At 45.5% G+C, this 23,377-nt stretch overlaps 1 protein-coding gene across 1 annotated transcript in view; it reads right to left on the bottom strand.

The window, feature by feature from the left end:
- Nucleotides 1-425: 425 nt before the first annotated feature.
- Nucleotides 426-23,377, bottom strand: part of SYN2 (synapsin II) — a 229,920-nt gene continuing 206,968 nt past the window's right edge. The window contains exons 10-13 of the mRNA XM_040628439.1: nt 23,107-23,256; nt 8,143-8,203; nt 3,873-4,092; nt 426-1,350 (exon numbers count right to left, since the gene is read on the bottom strand). Of these exons, the coding sequence (XP_040484373.1) occupies nt 1,215-1,350; nt 3,873-4,092; nt 8,143-8,203; nt 23,107-23,256 (567 nt within the window). The 3' untranslated portion in view covers nt 426-1,214. The remainder of the gene's footprint in view (nt 1,351-3,872; nt 4,093-8,142; nt 8,204-23,106; nt 23,257-23,377) is intronic.

Consider the following 23,377-nt stretch of genomic DNA (forward strand, 5'->3'; position numbering starts at 1 on the left):
GAGCAAGTTGGTCCAGCCTCATTGGCACCACCATGTGGCTTTAGCTGAGGAGCTTGATGGACCAGACAAGGAGGTCTAACTTGGCTGCCACAGGAACAAGGGTGCTATGCTTACTAGAAAAGCTACAGATTCAGTAAAATTGGTAGAAATGCCGAGTTACCAAAGGAAGTTCAGTCGTCCTGCATGAAACATTCACCAGGAGATGTCAGGAGGCCCAGCATAAGTGACATCTAAAGGATAGCCATACTCTCAACCACTTGCAAATAGCCACTCACACATAAACACATTCACATACATACCGGCACAAACAGCTTCACTCTCCTAGATATTTTCCCTTCCCTACACTTGCAAGCACACACATATGCTTCACATATACTCTCTCAGCCAAAAGGGTGGCCTAGGGGAAACCTCATGGCTGAATCAAATGCTGGTTAATGCTGCTGCTTTTATTACACCAAAGGTCTTAACATTTATTTGGAGATGAACACAAAACTTGGCATACTGCTGTTACAGTGGCATGCATTCTCTACAGTGCAGCTTCGGAGCTTGAGATTACTGCAGCACGCACATAAGAACTGCTCTCCGGAGGAGAGAAAAGGTGGTGGTGGGGAGAACTGCAGATCCTTGCCCTCTCAATTATCAACAGACTAAAGGTGCTTTACCATGATAGCAGTCGAGGAGTCTCTTGTTTTGGGCAAGTGTGTTTTAAACAGCCAAACAGCTATGACAAGGGATCCAAGTGGGTAGGTTCCTAACACTTAGAGCCAAGAGCATTTTTGGGTAAGTATATGCTCCCCAAACAGGCAGCACTGACTAAAGCGGGGGCATGCTTAGCACTGCATCTGAGCTAGGTAAAGCTACCAAGAGTCCTCAGTGAAGGGAATCCTGGTTTCATGAAGAAGAATAAGACATGAGGGCACTGTCACAATAAGGCCACTAAACTCACAGCAAACAATGACCTCAGAGGAAACTCGCAGGACTACAGGAAAGCAGCTCTATTCTCTCTGATATCAGATGCCCCTTGCTGGGTAGGCACCTGCCCTGAGACTTTCACATGGTCTTTTCTGAGCTGCACAACATCACTTAGCACAACGGAGCAGAGGAAGGGACCACACACATCAAGGTCATGGAACATCACCAAGGGTGGCTGACTATTGGCAAATGTCTCAGATGCCTTTCCCGGTTGGGCTAGGTGTCCCCGTGTATCTGGAGAGCTAATCTGAAAAGAGGCTGGCAAAGGACTTCCTCAAGCTCCGGATGGTCTCCGCTTTGGCTTCATCCTCATTGGCTGAAGACCGGAAGAAGGAGGACTCAGAGAAGCTGAAGGCATTTGTCAGGGACTGCGACTTGCTTGAAGATAAAAACCAGAGAGAACGTGAGAGGGGGTGTTCCCAGTGAGGCAGGGAAAGACGATGACATGAGGATACACAACCGAACCCCTACTCCCACCCCAGGGAGACCAGGGTGATGGAGGAGAAAGCCACAGTGGAGTGCTGCCAGGACCCGGGGAGGCCCCTGTGCTATTATCTCACCTTTGGTGCTGCTAAAACAGGAAAGGATGGGGGCAGTGTGGGAGAGAGGGAGAAGGGGAAAAAGAGAAGGGAAAGAGGGAGGAGTCACTCAAAGGCTGCTTCTTATACTTAATGCTAAACTAAAGGGTGCACAGGCTACATTTCAGAGGTCCCAACTTGGTAAGTACTAATCTAGGAATCTCACACCCTTCCCTTCTGATGAAATATAGTAACCAGGGGACCACAGACTCTTTGCACTTTCTTTTCCATCAACTGTCAGTGGTAAAACCAGCATCAGAAGACCTGGGTCAAAGTCTTGGATTTGCCCTTCACTCACTCTTGTGCTTCTCTGGGACTTGGTTTCTCATTTGTGATGTACAGATGTTTTGTAAAATGCTTTCTAGGCCTTTTCAGGTCTTTATACTCTGCTTATTTCCTCTGATTCCAAATAAACTTGGAATAAACCAAGGCCTTAAGTTACCTGCTCTTAAAATGGACATGACCATCCTTTGTAGCCTTCCTCAGAAAAGCCCTAATATGAGGTCTGTGCAGTTCAGGGTATCCAGGGGCAAAAGAGATACATATCTGGTACACACGAGGACATTAAGCAGTTTTCTAATTAAAAACCCAAATCACACACATTTTAGGAGACAATTTTTCCCTGAGAGACTAGGGATCCAGAGGGAAAAACTGTGAAGACAAGAAGGTCTAGGGGAGGCCAAGCCCAGTACTTGAGAAGAGAATACAAGCTCTGGCGTCTCCAGTGGTCTGCCCTGTCTCCTTGACTTTCACTGTCTCTTTCCTGATGATTTCTGGCTGTAGAAGTCTTCTCCTGATGTTTTAGGGCTCCCAGCCCTTCTCTACATTTGGGATACAGCCCCCAAAACTCCCTTCTACAGGAGTGTGAGCAGTTTCTCTCCTGCAGTGACTGTGAACAGATGCCCTTTAGAGTTGGCGATGAGCCCCAACTCGCTGGCTTTTGGGAGGGAGGGCCCCTTCTGCATGCACAGCCAGGGGCACCGGCTATAAGCCTCCTGCTTGTTGTCAGACGCTGGCTCTATTTAACAACTTCAGCCCAAAGGCTGTGGCAACCCAAAGATCTGCTTTCACACTGGGGGTGGCTAATGAGAAGGCAGGAGAGATTTTAAAAGTTAGCATGCAGAAAACAATTGGATTAAGGGTAGGTTATGGGTCAGGTGAGATGTGAAATGTGCCACTGGCCAGAGCTGGGGAGCAGGAGTCGGTGATGCTCCTCCAGTCACGAGGGCTGGAAGACCCAGAGAAAGTGGTCATCTGGACTACCTGAGCCTGGCTCTGCCACTAACTAGCAGAGTGGTTTTGAGGAAGAAAATTAATCAAATCTCTCTGAGCAGTTTACTCATCTATATAATGACTAGACCATGTCTAAGTGGCCTCCTTTTCTCCCTCCCTGAGGAGTCCTATCACCTCACTCTGAGAAGCACTGATGGGTCACTCCCATCCCTGCAAGGCTACAGCTGTTTCTGCTGACAGTGATGAGAGAGGCCCGTTTGGGGACAGTGGAAAGAGGCATCTCTGGTTCTAGAGGAGAGGGTAGAACTAACCACCATCCACACCCAGGTGCTGTCCATCCCAAGTACAGCTTTACTGTTTTCCAGGGACCCTCAGTTCTTCCTCTGAAGCAGGACAGTGTGGTGGGGGCTTCTAGGGTGTAAGGAAGCCCAAGAAGATGGAGTTCCTCAGGGTATCTATCTGGGCCCTGCTCTGATGACCACACCAGAAACCGACATCCTTCTGACAAAGCTGAAGGTAAAACGTTGAAATGGATTTAACTACTTCCCCCTTTTCCTTCTGGGCAGCCTTGCTGATTGCATACCCTAAACTGTGAGTCAGAGGCAGGAAAGAGGATTTTTTTTTTTTTTTTAATTTTAAGAGAGAGAAGTGTGCGCGCAAACACACACACTCACACAGAAAAGGAATGGAAAAAAAGAGTGGGAGACAGGATTAAAAAAAAAAAAAAAAGAAACAACAACCCTAAGCTAATATAAGAATAGGAAAGGGGCAGTGACTCTGCCTTATTGGCAATCCCCAGGAAGAAAGGGGAGGGCCCGAGCTTCTAGCTAGACCTTAGACTTTCACTTCCTTCTTTTCTACCCTCCCCAATCAACCCCCAACCATGCCCCCAACCAAAAAAACAAAACAAAACAAAACAAAAAAAACAAAAAAACAAAAAAACCCCAAAACCAATACCCAAAAAAAGCCCCACAAAAATATCTGTAGAGAAAGCCTGATTGAAGGTGCTTTCTAGCAGCTCTGGAGCCTAAGGCCTGTGAGGAGGGGCAGGAAGAGGGGAGGGGAAGGAGCTGCTGAGTTGTCTCTTACTTGAGTTGTGGGTGAGGCTGGGGCTTCTGTGGTGGAGCAGCCGGGGGTGGCTGGGCCTCTGCCAGGGAGCTGCTGCTGGAGGGTGCATCTCCGTGGGTGGTGGAGGAAGAAGAGGAGGAGGAGGAAGAGGAGGAAGGTGGCAGTGATGGTCCAGGGGGAGGCCGGCGTGGAGGCAGCACCTTGCCTGGGGGTTGCATTCCTTGGGGTTGCCCAGGGCCCCCTAGGTTCAGTACAAGAAAAACTTCATAATTTAACCATATCAAAGGGTTTCCTTATTAGAATCTATGTGTTAAAGGATGAGATTAGTTAATCACCAAAATGTTAAGCTCTATTACAAGAAGCCACCTGCGGCTCTGTCCGGCTCCAGAGCCAGTCCCTGGTTTCCCTCATACATCTGCCACTACTTGCTCTTCCTCAGAGACACAGCACCTCAGGCACAGCGGAAGTCAGGAGGACAAGAAAGGAACCATGGGATGAACGGCCCTGATCAGAAGCAAGCTCTTGTACAGAAGGCCCCCTAGACCAGAGGGACCCCACCCCTCTTCCCCAGAGGTTCCTCAGGTATAGGGCAACCTGCCCCACAGTTTACTAGAAGGTCTCGAGTTCCACACTGTAGATGCAGTACAAGGCAGTGGAAAGAGCACAGGTCTGGGAATCAGAAAGTCAAGACACAGTCTATCAGTGACTCCCTGAGCCAAGTCAGCAAACTTCTCTGGGCCTTGGTGTTTACAACCATAAAACTGTGAAAAAGTGATCCCTAGTCTTAGTTGTCTTTCAAGAAGGTAATGTTTCAAAGATGTTAATGGACAAGAAAGTTCTTCAAAAAGTATTGTGTGCTTTATGATCATTAATGATCACAGACTTTGTTTTGACAGAGCTGGGCCTTGTTGGGCTCCTGACCCGCACGTGTCTGATTGCCATGCCCCGCCCCACCAGGGCTTCATATTAACATTAACTCAAGCACACGACTAGGGGGTATCTTCTGTTTCCTTGTGCTCTTTTGCCTCTTAGTACCATCCTTAGGGCTCTACTCCCTCCCCAGTGTGTGTGGTGAAATTCTCCAGAAATCCAAGTCCTATTCTCTCCTGGGGATGTTGTGGGCCCCATCCCACAAAGAAGCAGCCCCCCACCTCCACCCCACCCCCAAAAGGACCAGGATACCATTCTCTCAGCATGAGACAGAAAACCATCTGGTGGCCTGGAAGGGGAAAAGGCCATCCTTCCTCTGGCGGTTGTCAGGCAGTAAGTGTGATACCTGATTGCTCAGATTTTGCTAAGGAGGGGTTCCTGCAGTCCGAACTCAAAAGATGTCCTCATCAGTGCATTCTGACTAGTGGAAATAATGCATAATTGGCCTGAGAGATCCAATTACTCAAGTCTCATTCCCAGCATCTACATTCATGGGCTGGCTGGAAGAAGTAGGCTTATAGAAACTCAAGAGCAGCTAAGAGTTGTGTTGTAATTTAGTGTCCTAGAAACACCAGAATACCTATACCCTCTGGAGAGAAAGAATTATACATCTACGCCGCTGTGCATCCATGATTATCAGCCCATCTCCCTACTACATGGCGTGGGCTCCACTGTATCAATTACCAGTGAATACCAGAGTTAGTTTTACATTAACAAATACATAAATGGACTTTTGGATTGAAAACTTGAAGTTCCAAGTTCAAATCAGATAACCAGTGAAGACGAAGGCGACAGATCAGCATAGTTCACGTTAGCCAGTTTTTGCCTCTTCCCAAGTTTGGCTTCATCTTGTAAAGTACAGCAGGTTGATAGCTCAGCCTCTTACACCAGGAACCTGAGTTCTTTCCGACTTGTACAGAGATGCTTGAATAGCCAGAAACTTTACAACTTAACACTGAAGACAGATATAACTTTTCCTTTATTGCACATTAAGCTGTACAAGAGAGTCACAAAAGAGAGGTACTTAAATCACACTTCCAGCATTGGCTGAGGTTCTCCCAGCTGGATCGGTACAAAAAAAGGGGACAACATCAGAAAAGAAATGGGTACAAAACACCTGAACAGCAATCCTATACTGTGACATGGATGTCCCCCAGGCCACAGAGTTGTCCCTTAGCATGCTGCCTGAGGGCCATGATAGTCAGGTTACGCTGCCTGCTTGCATTTGGCAGTAGGAGCCCTAATCAGTTTCTCCCCCACCTGAGAAACTTTGGCTAACACCACCCTGGAGCCTGACTGAATTCAAATGGCAACGTTGTATTTGTGGCTCACAAACGTCACATGAAAAGCACCTGGATGTTCACACTGATAACATGCAGAGAAGCAACACCACCATCAGCTCACCACTCGGACAAAAAGTAAAAATAAAAAATAAAAATGCATTCCTCCATTCTGGGAAATGTTGCTTTATTCCTTTCTACCATTTCATCAAATTGGGAGGTATTTAAGGACCTGATTCTTATGCAACCCACCTGGAAGTGCATAAATGCATTTATGTATATATTTACAACAGATTGACCACCATCACCATCTAAGGAAGGGATCACAGATGAGAACACTCACACTCAGCGCATTTCCCTGTAGCCTCAGAATTTGCCAGCAACCAAAGGAGAAACTAGGGCACGTGCCCTTGACACATATATCATACTATCAATACTATTTATTCCTCAGACCTGGAATCCAGACCGGTAACATATCAGTATGGAAGTGAGAGGAATGTAACAGTAGAGCTAGAAGCACTTCTTTGAAATGCAAACTGCTGGCATGAACTCCCACGGACCACAGCGCTAGAGGAGAACGCTCAGTGCCCGTGCCAGCCCGGCTAGGAGATGGCACGATGAGGCACTGAAGCCGAGGCCTGATTTAATTAACGGCCTCATCACGGTCCAGGAACCGCATGTCAGACGAAAGAGGACTAACTGGCTGAAGACAGATATACTCTTTCTTCAAGAGCCATGGCTGTGGAGCCTCCGCCCCAAACACACACGAGCTAAAATCAGAGACAGTTCTTCCCAGGAAAGATAAAACTCCTCATTCTCTGGCCTCTGGAGGGCTCTTGTAACAGCTGAAAATGAAAGCAGGAGTCCACCTCAGAGTTCTGTAGGCAGTGTACCCACTCTGTGAAATGGGACATTTCAGTTTTTGTCTCATGATTGCCTAGGGAGAGGCCAAGAGCAGAATGGTCAACTCCTTCTCAGACTTTCAGTAGCTTCCTGCATCCTATGTCCAAAATTGCTAAAGAATCATCTCTGTACATAGGTCAGGCTTTGGGGAATACAAAGCAGCCTCAGTTCCACAGAAGCGCATAATATGGCCAATTCAGAAACAGCAACAAAGAAGAAACAACTTAGGGGGACTGAGATCAACACACAGAAAATACAAGTTCACTTTGATATTGCACATCAGCGGCCCCATTTTTTTTTTTTTTTTTTTTGTCTAATCTCGTAGCTAATTAGTTAATAATAAAAAAGAAGGTACACTGGGATGTAAAATACAGAACACATTCCTGGAAATAGCTTGTTCTTTATATTTCATGTCATCACTAAAAACACAAGAGCTCTACAGGCACAGCCAGCCTATTCACATAAACTCAAACTGCACCAAATTTTAGCAAATGGAGAAAAAGGTGGATGCCTTCAGATTCAATGGATGAAGCAATGGAAATTAGACCTTGAAAATCTCTTAAACTTCTATCTATTTACCCTAGTCATGCAGAAAGGAAGCAAAAAGCACAATTCATTGAAGATCCCAAGCACATTCATGGAGGTAAGCAGGGGGTGGGGGGGGCGCTTTAATCTGAGCCTGGGGGGGGGGAGAGAAGGAGAGGAGTTGGGTTTTATTTCTGTGGTCTTTGTTTCTCCCCTGTCCATCCCCCCAGTCCTATTTCACCCCACATTGTGTAATACTTTAAAAAATACTATCAAACCACCCAGAAGATAGAGTCACACTGGACTTGGGAGAGGCACAATTCTTTTGTACACTGTTGACAAACAGCCCTGGAATCACAAGTTATACAGAGAAACGTAAGTGAGCATTACAAGCACGAACAGGAACAGGTAAACAACCAGACAGGGGAGCTGACACTGCATAGGAAAACACAGTCCAGTCAGCATTGAAAGAACGCAGAAACGGCACCAATGGGAGGGTCTGTTGCTCCCCTCCCCGCTTTCCTTTCTTCCCTTGTTTGTTTTTGGCTTAAAATTTCTGCTTTGAAAAATGAACTACCAATCACTTTAAGAAGCTTGGACTTGTTTGGGCCCTACTGCAATGCCATTACAGTCGAGAATATACTGTAAACAACCTTGGGGGGCTGGCCGCTGAGGTGGGGTCTTGCTCGAGTCCGGATCCTTAAGTGTTCCACTCTGGAAGACAAAATGCAAAAGAGATAAAAACAAAACTCCGAACAGATTCCAAAGAGAAACTGTGGCTCCGTGGCATGGGCACAGTGGGATCTGATGGGGATCATGGGGTCCAGCCTAGAGGCTTCTGCTGTTCCAGAAACATCTCAAAGGGGTTCTCAACCTCTGGGGTATTGCTGGGGCACAGGTCTAGGCAGTCTGGGGCTGATAGGCATTGTCTGAGACCCCCTAAACCCTCCCTCTTAGACTTATTCTGTCTAGAAGTTTTGAGTCTTCTAATAGCACCTGTTTTTTTCTCTGGCGGCTACCCGCTGTCCAGTTCCCCGTCATACTCACAGGCCCAGCTTCCTGAAGGAAAGGGAGGATCAACACCAAACTCCAGAGAGTGGGTTGGGCTTTAGGTGATTGCAGGGGCCCCAGGAGCAGGGGCTGGACCAGGCGACGGGCCCAGACTTCTCTCACTTCCCTTGTGTAGTTAACTCTGGGGTAGGATCAGCTCTGGGGCTGGCTCTGGGGTCAGATCCACTCTTTGGGGTATGCTGGAACTCCAATAGGGAAGGACTTGAAGGAGGGTGCAGTCATCTGTTTCCCCCAAACCCCCCTTACCCAGAGGAAAAGAATAAGATGTTAATGCTTGTAAAGGTGCTCAAGGCCAAGCTGTTTTTCCTTCTCAAATAGCATAAATGAATTTTATCCAACAACATGGCTCCACTCCCATGCTTCCTCTCCTCCCAGCTATCATTCTGATTATGCCCTGACAGGATCAAAGATGCATGTGACTTCAGTTTGTCTAACATATGAATTAAAGGCAGTGAGCATTTGGAGCTTAAATTCAGTGCAAGGGAAATGCTCTATAAAGCCTAAGTGTTGCCAAGTGTGCCAATGTTGATGTCACAGAGGGAGCTGAAGGGGCAAGGCTGTGAAATGGGCTGAGCATGTCTTCAGCATTCTCCCACTTCCTCTTTCAGTGCTTCCCTTCCTCGTGACGTGCCCCTCAGCCCTATTCCCACGTGAAAACTGTTTTTCCTGTTCCCCATTTCCTACGGACCTTCCATTCTCACCATCAGTCTCCTCTCCTGCCTGTGAAGGCTTGTTTTCAGCTCCACTCAAGGAGAGCTGAAGTGTTACCCTCTCCAGTGTCATGGTCTTTAACAACATTACCTAAAACTATCCTACTAAGAGGAATTGGGGCAGTAGGAGGCAGGGGACCTTTGAAATGTCCTTAGTGCCACTACATCAGAGGGTGCCTGTTCTATCTACGATCCTCGCCCTCTCACAGATCACAGCAAGCACACCAATACTTCCCCTCTCCTTCTTCCAAGCACCGTCATGGGATCCACGGTGCTTGGTCTGAGCTCTGACACCGAAATACCCATACACAATACACCAGCTAGAGACCATGCCATCCATTCAACAGCGAGACCTGTCAGTTTTTCCCTCTCAACATCTAAGATTCACCGCCTTCTCCTGATCATTGCTGGTCAAGCCTGTACTATATCTTGCTTAGACTACTAGACTACTACTATTGCTACTATACTACTACCAGAATAGTTTCCTCATGCTTTAGTCTTCTCTCTCTCCAATCTATCCTTTCTGTGCCTACCTACTGTCCTCCTATACTCCTTCCCTAATTGTGTCACTTTACTGCTCTAATAACTTATAGCTAACGCTACGTATGTACCAGGGAACATGATGGACACTTTGATAAATTATCGCAAACCTCATAAGACCTCTATGAGGTAGATGCTATTATTATCAACATACCTAATTTTTAGACAAAGAAACTGAGGTCCAACTAATTCAGGGAATTTACCCAGGGTTACACAGTAAAGGCTGATGCAGCTGGGCTGTGAGGCTAGGCAACCTGATGCTCGCATTTTCTTCCCATTGCCAACAGGATGACAATCATATCCCTCAGGCTGACATCTAAAACTTGCTTCAGTATGGTTGGAATTGATCTTCCTGGCCTTCTCTCTCTCTCATGTCCTAAACACACTTGCTCCCTCCAGGCCCAACCCCTCACTCCTTATTCTCTAGGGTAGGCCACACCATGTTACCCTCCAGGAATACCTTTTCACCTGTTCTAGCAATCCCATCCAATACATCCCAGACATCTAAGTCACTTTCTACCTCATCCATGAAATCTTCGCTTCTGACTGCCCCCTTTGACTGTGATCTCTTCTCTAAAATCCTGAAACAGCACTTAGGAGACTCAAGAGGGTCTTCATAGTGAGGTGTTGTGATCCTAAAGACTGGAATGATGCTCCGAAGAAGACTGACAGATCCTTCAGGGCACAGACTATGTGTCTTCATCTTCTCATGAATTCCTAACAAATGCAATACCCCTTGTTTTCAAAGAAAAATAGGGATATATGGCCTGGAACAGGAGCTATTTATTTAAAAAGTTAAAACAGTTGGAATTAGGAATATTTTGGAAAATTCAAGACTATCATCATTTTACCAATACCATCAAACACAGGGCTGAGTATATAAGAGGTCCTTAATAAAAGCTTGTTAAATAAATGAACATGTAGTACAATAATGGTGAAAATCCAAAAAGGACTAGAGTATAAGTCTTTAAGAGAAAAATGTTGTTAAATCATAGAAGTTAAACCATGTTGTATTTGATATCCACTCCAGGGAGCAGCTCTGAAAATGGTCAGGTTAGGGAATTAAACTTGAGGCCTGCTATATGTGCCATATGTTAGATGCAGAAGGTAAAGTTAAAACAAGCCTCAAAGAAGCAGAAATTGCTTCCATCAAGACTGCCTAACCCAGGGACACTTTAGGCCCAGGACTTCTTTCCCACTGTGATCTCTTCTTTCTCTTGACCTGGTTGCCAACTAGTGAAGTCTGGGGCCAGGACATAGTGTTTGATAATGGGTGCACAGATAACAGGGTGGCTTTTCTACCTGTGCTTCTGACATGCTAAGACTGGGCTGGGCCTCAGCCCCACCCCCAACACACATACACATACACTGCTCCCTAGGTCTCCAGCAGCAAGTCTTTTAAGATTGGGCAGCAGAGTGACTAAGGAATTTGGGCCTTTGGGCTGGGAAGACCTCAGATCCAGATCTGCCATGCACTAGCTTTGTGACCTTGGGCAAGTTATTTCACCCCTCTGTACCCACCTTTTTTCACAAGATTTCTGTGATGTGAAGTGAGATTATCTATCTATCTATCTATCTATCTATCTATCTATCTATCTATCTATCTACCTATTCATCTCTCTAGATATCTATAAGCATCTGGCCCCAGTAGGTGCTAAGTAAAATGCAACAGATGAAGGTGATATTGATGAGGAAATTTCCTCTGAAATTCTGTTGTTACCCAAGTCTTACCCCCATGATGGAATACCCCCTGCAGCGCTCTATTCCTAGGCTTCAGAGAACTCTATTTAGTTGTGATTGTAAAGCCTCCTCTGGTCTCTCTGACAAGCTATCAGTGTTATGGTTTCTCATTGCCTGAGAATCATACTCAGATGAAAGACAGCAAAATTCACACAGTTTGTGGAGTCATTAGACTGTCTCTTGCCACTCTCCTTTCCTGGAGCCTCACCCCAAACCACTGATGGCTGCCAATCACCTCAGACATTGGTCAGGAACAGCTTAAGATGTTCTCCTCCAAGAGAATTGTCATTTTTAGATAGGGTTATGGAAGACCAAATAACAAGAGAGCAGAACTAGGGCCAATGGGCAAAAGCTCCAGAAAGATAGAATTTTAGTTATGGGAAGAACTTTCTATAGTAAAATCAGTGGAAGAGGCTATATTGGGAGGTGGGTGTATTCATGCAGAGGCTAGAGAATTAGGACAAAGATAATGTAGAGAATATTCCTTCGCTAAATATGAGATAGATTAGGTGAACACTATGGTTCCTTCTATCCTGACAATTTATGATTCAGGGGTGGGGGGGGGAATACTTTAAAATCCCATAGACTAAGTTTCAATGGTAGAACTCCGGATTCTCATTGGATAAGCTGACAGGGGTAATCATACCAGTGAAGGCTGGCCCTGGCTCTCCTCAGCCTCAGAAATATATATATAAGACATGGATGAACTGAGCCCAAAAGTTCCTTCCAAAAGCTTCAGAGGAAGAGCTCCCAGAGGCAGTCCTTTGAGCTGGAGCCTGGGAATATGCCTTGGCCACCCTTGTCTGGCGCCTAGGGAGCTTCACCCTTTCCTGGCTCCACAGAGGTTGTGGACTAAAGACTTCCCAGGGACTATGAGGGGTAGGAGAAGAGTCCCCTAGGACTATCTGTTGCTAGGCTGAGACTCTCTGGCTCCACCCACAAGCCATCCATCTGTTGGGGCTGAGGGCTATTCCCGTGGGGTTTGGCTACCATGGGATCTGTCTCCAGTCACCAAGAACTGCCTGAGATGCTGAATTCCACAGAAGTCTGGCCACTCTGGCGTCACTGCCAAAGTCTGGCCTGTAGCCAACCCGCAACAGGAGCCCATGGCCAGACTGAGCTGCAGTTTCCCTCAGGAAGTTGAGTTGACTAAAACAGGTAAGAATATGTAGTCCAATGCTTGTGCTCAGATGCACTCAAAAAAGAAGGGGGAATAAATGGCCTTTACAGCAGCATAAAGGGAAAACAAACACACAAAAAACTAAACAACTGTGGCTTTATAGAATGACAATGAGCTCAGAAGGTCTCCATTTATAATGCTGCTGCCAAAAATTTGATGCAGCTAGAGGGGCTTCAGTGTCTCAAAGAGGGGAGGGCACAGGTCCTTTGCTCTTTTATCTGATAAGCCTCACAAGAAAGCGCTGCAACGTTCTGGGTGTTTCTTTAAGGGGGACACTAGTGGAATTAAAATGGGTACGTGGGGAATAAGTGGGTACCCGGAGCAGATAGGATGGTGAGAAGTACGGAAATGACATCTTTCCTCCTGTGACTTTGGGAAAGTTACTTAATTTCTGAGTCTCAGTTCCTCAAATAGACCAATTGGAAGGATTAAGTGAGGTAACCATGGAAGCACCTAGGACTGAGTAGTAGATCAAAGTTAGTCAAATGTAAATCTGATCAAGGTCAAGGATGACTTGGGTAGTAGTGAGCTTCCTGGCCTCCAGGCCTTAGAGGTGTTTAAGCAGGGCCAGGACAAACTCGTCAGAGAGATGCTATGGAGGAGGTCACGAAGTTGCAGGCAGATGACTTCTACAGGCTCTCTGGTTCTGGGTTTCCATTAATTCTTTCATGTATTTTTCAGTTCTTTAGGTGTCTGAGATAGGATACAAGCCCTTGTTAGCTGCAGAGTCTTGAGCCCAGCAAGACCCCAGGGCTATTGGGCCTGAGCAGAGGTGTCTGCAGGCACAGGCTTCGAGGGGCTTGGCAAGTAGAGTGTGCTACTGCTTTCCATCAAAGCCGGTTGGGCTGGTATCTCACTTTGCTGAACCACTGGGTTTTAGCAATCTGAGAAGTCAGAGAGGCAGGAAAGGCAGGTGTAGCTCAGAAACTCCTCTAGGTTGGCAGGTTTAGCACTTGGTTGTCAGGAGAAGGAAAGCAAGGGTTTCCCTTACACAAGGTCATGAAGGCCCAGCTCTCTCCATTTTTACCTTCCCCAGTGGTCTGGTGGGGACATGAAAAAGGCATAGTGCATAGTGTTGTAGACCACTCCCTAAACTGGAAACCAGAAGATTCAGCTCTCCTGCTTATAAACTGTATGACTTTGGACAAGTCATTTGCATTCTCTTTGGTTATGCATGAAATAGATATACCATCTCATGTAAGGATGGTGAGGCTCAAAGTAATGTCTGTGCTTTGTAAACTGTACAGTGCTAGGCAAAGCAATGATATAAGTGAGCACCATTACTATTATTTAAATAATAATAACTATCAATCCAAAGGAATGCAGCTCCAACGAAGCTCTAGAATTTAATGCATTGATGGAGATCCAAGTATTGTTGGGTGGCTTCCTGTCACCTGGTGCATAATAGCTCAGTATGTAGGGGATTCTGGGCTAGGTTATATCATGCCCTCTGCATATCACTGACTTGTTCCAGTGAGGTCCCTGAAGATGCAGAAGAGTCATTTCAGAACAATAAATATTAGCTCTAAAGGTGAATGGACAGGAAATCACTTGTCTAGGAGAGAAACCAAGCCCATGGATGAGGATTTGTGGGGTTTTGTCAAAGCCACCTTTAATTTGCTATCCTGTGGCTTTCAGCAGACAAGCTGGGAGACAGGAGCTCCTATCTGAGGTCCCAGCAGAGATGAAAGCTGAGGAAGGAAAGAGTCACTGAGTGACTCAACTTTAGAGAGTTTTTGGCTTGAGTCCAGCTGCCCCCACCAAGGAGGAAGGCCTGTGCTTGCTCAGCATATCTGAGACAGGAAATTGGGAAAGGGTCTCAGGGTCTGGCCCCAGGAAAGAGGCCAGGCCAAGCTCCTTGCCGGACACGCCACAGAGCTATTCTGATCAGCTCCCCCAGGCTCCGTTCCCCGGTCTAGGACCCCAGGGGGAATGAGGCAGCAGGAAGGAATGTGGTTGGGAGGTTGTAGGTTCAGTCAGAGCAAAGGGTAAAGCATGTTTTCTGGCACCTTGGGATTTCTCTGAGATCACTCCAGCAGTTACCAGTGCCCACCTTTCTTCCTCTGAAAGGTTATGAAAGGTTCCCAAGGATGAGCTCCTCCTCCTCCTCCTTTCATGAGGGAAATTGCTACTCTGAGGGCAGAGCTCATCTCCTGGATTGGGGCCCTCCCATAATCAGTGATTTCCTAAGGACACAAGAAGTGTCCCAGGGGGACAGTCCATGAGACCTATGGGGGCACTAAGGGCCAGGTCACCCGAGGTCAGAATGTCAGCTTCAAGTGATTAAAGATGTCCCTTAAAAGTTAAGACATCCCCAAAATAGTCAGTTTCCCTTAATAGTCTGCTAAGGGATCTGGTCACTAGTGACTTTATCTGAACCTGCCTCAAATCTCCTCACATTTTCAGCTTACACTCACTGGGGAACAAACTCCCTAAAGCCAGTCCTGCTGTGGGAAGCAGGAAGGCCTTTCATTTGTCCTAAATTTACTTCTTCTAAGCTATGTAAGTCCTTCTTAGTCCCATGTTCGGGATCTGAGCTGTGTCCCTTCCCCAAACTGCATTGCACTTTAGACCCCAGTGAAACCCCTTCTCAGTCTTGGTGTCCTGTACTCAAGAGACTTCATCTTTTCAAGCCTCTGTAGGTGGAAAGACCTGTCTGGAAATGTTTTGAGTATCTCTTTAGCCCAGAAAGCCAGTATAAAGGACTGGTACAACGTCCTACCAGAGGTCAGAGGCTACAGGTTTATGGATCTCAGTCCTTCAATTCTAAAGTCTCATCGCTGCCCTTTCCAGGTCTGAGGCTACCACATGTCATCTTAGATCTGGAAGGAGATTTTAAGTTACCTGCTCCAACAGTCCTAGCCCCCAGCCCACCCTTTTACCATATCCCTGACAAGCGGCCCACCTTGCCCCCCGAATGAACATCAGTGATGATGTGGCAGCCGCATACCACTTCTCAAAGTAGCCATTTCCTCTCCTAGTGTTAGAGAGTTTACTCCTGTCTTCTAGCAAGTTTGCCTTTTGGCACCAGTCCTCTCCCATGACAGCCACCAGAAAGCTGAAGGCACCAAGTCATGGGCTTCTTGGGACTATTGCTATTCAACTGGAGCTCCTTTAACTTTTACTCAAAGATTTGCCAAAAGCCTCAACCTCCTGGTTCTTTTCGTTGAGCACATTCTAGTTAGAGTTAGAGGATGTCCTTGTTATACTGTGACCCTCAGACTGGAGACAACATTGCAGGTGTGATCTGACCTGCTCAAGGTAGGGGAAGAGGCTCATCTTCCTCCTGGACACCACATGTGTACTAATGCTTCCAAAGGCTGTCTTAGAATCACTCCTCATGGGTATAACCCACAAGCCAAATAGAAAGTTCATTAGTGTCTAAAATCTCTGCATTAGCAATTCAGCCCTTTTACTCTGGAAGACTTTACAGGAAAATAACAAAAGTGGAAGTAGTGTAATGGAAAATGAAAAGAAGATTAGCCACACAAAGGAGAGCACCAGGATGCCACCTCTACTGGCATGACTTGAAAGCTTTGTCTAGTTGAAGTTCTCTCCCTGATTCCCAACAGTCTCAGGAGCAGTGTACACCTCTCTAGAGCCCTGGGTTATAAGGCCCAGCTCGGATCCCAGAAGACAGATCCCAAGGTGTGTGGGGGATGGGAGAGCAGGGCCTATAGGGACTTTTCGAAGGTATATAGCCTGGAGGCTTTGGCCATCAATGGCCACCAGGTGTCACTGCCACCTTGAGAACAGTCTCCCTGAAGCACTTCAGAGCCGATGGAGTCACTTGCCCTGGCCAACTCTTAGGGTAGCACAAAACCTGGCAATCAGCTAGGCTGAGACCAAGTTGTCATTAGCCAGATAAGGTTTTGCCACTCGCCTCCCTACTTTCAGCAACATAGCCAGTGCCTCTTACACCCCCATCTCTACCCCTTTGAACTGGGCAAGCAGCTAGCCTCGGCCCACTCCAATGACTTTGCTCTTTGTTTTCTATAATTAATCCATCTCAGGCTAGGGGGCTAGCTGACAAGGCAAGGTGTGCCCTCTACTAATCTCCCCTTCAACCTCCTTTAGGGGTTCTTCTAGAGTCAAAGAAATGAAAGCTGTAAGGGTGGAGCTGCAGACAAGGATAGAGAGGGAGAAAGAGAAAGGTAGATATATGACTAGTCATTGTCCATCCTGGTCTTGACCTAGAATACTGGGCAAAAAATAGCTCTTAGGGCTTGTGACTCAGGCCAGAAGCTCTTTAAGCCTGAGCTGCCAAAGCCACAGAAGAAAGAGGCCAGCAAGAGGGGCTTGATTGTGAGGAATGGAATGTAACTTAGTGACAGCAGCTAAGGGCTCAGTGCACCATGCAGAGTTCTGGCTGGGACCCAGGTAATATCCCTTGGTTTGTATCCCTCCCATTTGTACACTACCAAAATCGCTCATAGGATCCTGACACCAACTCCAATATGCTGCAAGGGCTGTTAAAGACACTTATTCCATCCGGGAACTCATTCAACAAATATGAACTGCAATGCCATATCTAGGGCAGGAGAAGGGGAGTGGTTTATCTCGGTAGGAGGAATATTTTAATCACTGTCATTTGCATAGAATTGCTATCACATGATCATAATAAAAAGCAGGCAGACATAGTTTTGTTACTGTTGTTTAACTCTCCTACTGATGACTGACTGCACCCTCCTTTTTTTTTTTTTTTTTAAAGATTTTTTTTATTTATTTGACAGAGATAGAGACAGCCAGCGAGAGAGGGAACACAAGCAGGGGGAGTGGGAGAGGAAGAAGCAGGCTCATAGCAGAAGAGCCTGATGTGGGGCTCGATCCCAGATCGCCGGGATCACGCCCTGAGCCGAAGGCAGACGCTTAACCGCTGTGCCACCCAGGCGCCCCCTGACTGCACCCTCCTTAGTATACCCCTGATGTATTCAATGGCTACGAGGTGCTAGCTATTCTGCAGACCTTAGAGATACAGCAGTGAAGAGACCCCCTACAGTGATTAGGTGGTAACTTTGTATTGGATGGTTGAAGAAATTTCAGTTAGACTGTCATGAAGGAGCCAGCCATACAAAAACAAGGGGAAGAGCATTTCAGATAGAGGACACAGCTCATACAAAGGCCCTTACCAGTGAGGAAGAGCTAGGATGGTATGAAGGCAAAGAAGCAGGTAGGGGCCTAAATGAATTGCTTGGGGAAAATTGAAGGGAGGACAAATTTAAGCGGAAAAAAAAAGAGTTCTGCTTTGGCCATGTTATATTTAGGATGCCTTTAGACATGCAAATAAAGATGTCAAGCAAGAGTTAGAAATATGAATCTGGAGTTCAAGGAGTCGTCAGGACAAGAGATAGATATGGGTTAGCTGAGATCACCAAGGAAAGTGCACAGACCAAGTTCCAGGTACTGACATGTGGAGGTTTAGCAAAAGTGGAGGGGCCAGCAAAGGTGGTGAGAAAGAGAAACCAATGAGGTGGAATGAAAACTAGGCAAGAACAGGATCACTGAGGCCTAGAAAGGAAAGTGTTTCAAGGAGGGAGAGTGGGCAATTGCATCAAGACTACCGAGAAATCACGCAAGATAAGAAGATGGGAAGATGAGAACTAGGTGACATGGAGTCACTTTGACAAGAGCAATTTCAGTGGGATGGTGGGATTGGCTTTTAATTTATTTTTCTAAATGAGAGATGTTTATAGGTGGATGTGATAATTTTCTAGAAAAGAAGAAATTGATGATAGAGAAGAGAGGGATAACATGAGAGCAAAAAGAAGGTGGGATCCAGATCACCCATGGAGGGTGGGCCTTAGAAGAGATTCATGTGGCTAAAGATGCAGATAATCTGGCAGATGTAATAGTGGGAACACGGATGCAATTTGGTCTGACAACTCCACGGGCCTAGAGCCAGGATGACTGAAATGTCTCCTCAATCATAAGCAGTGGAAATGTACTACCATCAGGGAGAAATGGGAGGTGGAAATACGACCAGTACAGTCATGACGTCAAGCCCAAGTTGCAGTGTTTTGCCAAATGTGACAGACTGTGGTATACTTTGTCTTTGGCGTGGCCTGGAGTCAGGGCACAGGGTTCAGGAGGAAACTAACAGAGAATACAAGGAGGTACCATCTGACAAATGGTGACAACCTCTTTGAAGTCAGTCATGATTTCAATTTAGAATATAAACAATTTTTGGACAGGGACTGTATCTCATTCATCGCTGTGGCCTTAAGTATATTAACTAATTTTAAGCACACATGTTGAGCTAGGCCTGTGCTAGTCAGTGGAAACACAGCTGAATAAAGCATAGCCCTTGTACACAAAGGGCTAAAAGTATTTGAGAGACATTTGCTAAATTAATTTAATCATGTATATATATATTTTAAGGTTTTATTTATTTATCAGAGAGAGAGAGAGCACAAGCAGGGGGAGAGGCAGAGGCAGAGGGAGAAGCAGGCTCCCCATTGAGAAAGGAACCTGATGCAGAACTGGATCCCAGGACTCTGAGAACATGACCTGAGCCGAAGGCAGACGCTTAACCGACTGAGCCACCCAGCTGTCCCTTTATCATGTTATAGTAAAGAATTTGGCCTTGCCCAAAGAGAAATCTGGCCTTTGTCCCTCCACTCCTGGGAGATAAGTCTAAATTCTTCAAATTTCCTGAGTAAAAGGAGTGTCTTTTTATTTGTGGTGAGAGCCCCTCAGACCACACTTGGTAATATATGCTGATGAGGGGAATCACAGTGGTCCCTGGGGCCACATGGCATTAACCTGACTTTCACGGATGGGGATGCTGGAGACCAATTTCAAGGTGATCAATCAATCAAGCATGCCTATGACATGAAAGCCAAGGAAAACTGTGAACACTGAATCTCAGATGAGCTTCCCTGATTGGCACCATATGTACCTTTAAACATGGATGCTAGGAGGTTAGGACAATGGAATCCTCATGCTTGGAACACTCCCAGACTCTGCCCTGTGCATCTTCTTTTGGTTTATTTTTGATCTGTATCCTTTCCTATAATGCACCTGTGAGTATAAGAGCTTGCAGTAAATTATATGAGTCCTTCCAGAGAATTCTTGGGAACTCTGAACTTTTTGTTCGTGTCAGGAGAAAGGGCAGTCTTATAGAGGACTGTACTCAGACTTCACAATTGGGCAGACTCCAGGTTTCATGTGACCTTAGAATTGAAAGGGATCTGGATATCAACTGATTCAACCTAATTCTAGAAGTGAGGAACCAGAGGTCTAGAGATAGGGAATGACTTACCCAAGGTCACATAATGTTATGACAGAGTAGGACTAACCCCTGAGTATCCTGACTCCCAGCGACAGTGTACTTTCCACATCCTGTTGTAGCTTTGAATGTGATCCTGAGCAGAGAAAAGCTTATCAGAGAAAAGCTTATCCTTGAGTCACTCTGGCTTTACTACTAGGGATTTTGGCAGGAGCCCCTATATTTAGGAAAGCTCACTCCTTACTATGTTTCTTGACTTGACTCTGATAGCTTCCAGATTTTTCTTGAGAATATTTAAATTGCAATATGTAATGCTTGGAAAGTAAAGGACTTGTACCAAACAAGAGCTAATGCTTTCTGTGGGGTGGAAAGTTTTTTTGGTGATTTCTCTTTGTTATTGAACTTTTATGCTTCAGATATCATTTCTGTATAATCTAAATTTCATTGCTAGAAGACATCTTAGTAGTTTTTTTTGTTCAGTCCTTCATTTTACACATGAAGATGCTGAGGCACAGAAACAAGAAGATATCTACCCAAGGTTACTTGGTAAGTCAGTAGTGAGGACAAGGCTGAACTCAGGTCTCCTCTGCATTCTAGTTCAAAATGACTTCCTTGTAGAAGGCCAAGAGAGTTTTGCACACTTCTATTTATAAAAGTACTTAAGGGATCCTCACAGAATCCCAGAACAACCCATTTTTGTTTATCGTGCCTGGGTAGCATTGGGCTGTCTTACTCTGTCACAAGTTCTTTAAGCTGCAACCAGATGGTCTCTGTATTTCTCAGGGTTAAAGGGAAGAAAAGGGCTACCTGTCCCTCTTCCTCTAGGGCAGGGACAAACAACAATCTGCTAATCCCTAAGCTCTACAAAATCATAAAACCTAACCACAGGTCTGATATTTTTTTAACCAGGAAAATCTTTTTTTATGAACTCTCATTAAGTACAACATTTAAATAATGGGCTTGTATCTCTAACAAGCAATTAATCTTTGTTCTCTTAATTACCCTACTGTAATTCTCTGGTGACTAACATTCCTGATGTACAGAAACAGATTCTTGTACTTGCCCAGAGTTTTAACACATGAGAGCCAGCTACAGAAGGTATAAAACACCCACAGCATCCCACAGCAGGCGGGCTATTCTCAACTTGGATGCCCAGTGTAAGTCTATTATCCCAGAAGCTCCCATTTATCCAGCATGAGTTAGGATGGATGTATTCTACTCAAAGAAATTTTCAGAGCTCAAAAGGTATTTAGATCTATCTCATATTATAGGTGGAGAAACTGAGATCCAGAGAAAGAACTGACTTAAAATTGTCACACTGTTTATTTTAGTTAGGTGGAGAAACTGAGATCCAGAGAAAGAACTGACTTAAAACTGTCACACTGTTTATTTTAGTCATTTCTTTGCTATATATTTTGGCATTCTTAGTTAGTATCTACTGAATGTTCCCTCAAGTATTTCTTTTTTTTTTTTTTAAAATTTTTTTTTGTTTTTTTTAAAAAAAAAAAAAAAAAAAAAAAAAAAAAAGATTTATTTATTGATTTCCGGAGGGGGGAGCCAGGGGGGAAGGGCAGAGGGAGGGAGAGAATCCTAAAGAAGATTCCCTAAGACCTCAGGATCATGACCTGAGCCGAAATCAAGAGTCAGATACTAAACTGACTGAGCTACCCAGGCACCATTATTTTAGTCATTTCTACAGAAATAGTTCTTATACATTACATTTCTAGCTCTCTTTAACAATATGTGGAATACTGACTTAAATATAACTTTATTTATGGTTCAGGTCCATTATTATGAATATCAACTAGGCTCCTATGCTATGATTCTGTGACATTCAAATGATAAGAAGATAAATGTGGGGGTAATTTGCTTCTATACCATAACCCAGGCTTGTTTATACTGTTTTCCCCTCTCCACTCCTTTCCTTCTTTCTTACTAAGGAATTTCCGGAATCCAATTACTTGGCTTCCAGGGTTGCAGTATAATCCTGGCAAGGCGCTGATCTTTAGAAAAGGGAGTGATGACCTCGAAGCCAGAGTTCGTAGGGAACCCAAGCCCGGAGACGGCTTACTTACTTAATAATAGGTAACCTCTTTTGAGCATTTATGATACATTATATATATACTACATTTTAGGTTCTTCATTTAATTCTCATAATAACCCTAGGAGAGGGGTGCCATTGTCATCTCTGCTGAGTCACATATAAGTACTTTATCCAAGGTCACAAAGCCAATAAATGGAGGGTCCAGGATACATACTTGGGTAGTTCTCTTTCCAAAGTCCCCACTCTGAAATCACTACTCTATTCTATCTCCTTAACTGTTTAAAGTAGGATTTTGAAAGAAAGATTTCTGAGAGATTTTTATGTACAAGTTATAAAACTTGAGCCCTAGAAAAGGTAGTAACTTCCCCTCAAAGTCACACAGCTGTTTAGGGAACAGCTAGACTAGGACTCAGTTCTTGGATTCTTTGTCCCAAGCTCCTACCACTTCATTATGCAAAAGTTCAGTGGGAAGAAAGTTGGGGGACATTTCTACAAAGGGAGATATCTCCTAGATGGGACTTAAGACCCTCAACCCCTGCCTTTCTTTGGCCCATTCTAGAGCCACAGGGCCTGAGCCACAGAAACTTCAATGTGGACTTCCTACCAGACCTGCATCTGGGATACTGCCATTGTGAATGTGGTTGGCCATGAGTCACACACCACAGCCACCTGAAGAAAGCTGCCTCCTCTCCCTTAGGAAGGAAAGCAGATTTCCAATTTGAGTTTTACCTCGTCACTATCTAACAGAATGAGGGACCTGACCCTTTCTTCTCTCTAAACCAGCACATTTCTGGTAAACACCCTTCTTTCTCCACAAACGCAGCAGACCCCTCACAGACAGTGAACAGCTGGTGAGAGGTCTAACCCAGCCCTTCCTCAGAGACCTCCCATTTAAAAGTGGGAGTATCCCAAGGGAAATGGGCTCTGGTTCCCCAGAGACTTCAAGTTCAGAAAGAAGAGATCCAGTGCTCCGTTTTTGGACAGTTGTATAGTTGATATTGCAGATGGCTAATGAGAAGGCTCCTCCATCCTGGAGCTACCACAGTCTACAGCATGGGCTTGGAAATGGTTCTTGGCTCTCCTGTGTCTCTTCATGCTGCTTACCTGTGGTTGCTGGGTGGTTAAAGGTCTCTGAGGGGACAGGACAGGGGTCCTAGACAGCAGCTGGTTCATCTTGCTAATGACTAGTTCGGTGATGAGTTGTCTGTCCTCCACCTGGTGTTCACCAATCAGTGGCATACTGCAGTCCATGACCTGATGGAAGATGTAGTCCAGGTTAGGAAAGAGTCTGGAAACATCAAAGGCCTGGTATAGAGTTTCAGAATGAGTAGGACTTAAGGCATCAGAGATAGGTTGGGGATGAAACTGGTGTTCT

Source organism: Ursus maritimus, unplaced genomic scaffold (genome assembly GCF_017311325.1).
Source record: "Ursus maritimus isolate PB19 unplaced genomic scaffold, ASM1731132v1 scaffold_14, whole genome shotgun sequence".
Classification (NCBI taxonomy): Eukaryota; Metazoa; Chordata; class Mammalia; order Carnivora; family Ursidae; genus Ursus; species Ursus maritimus.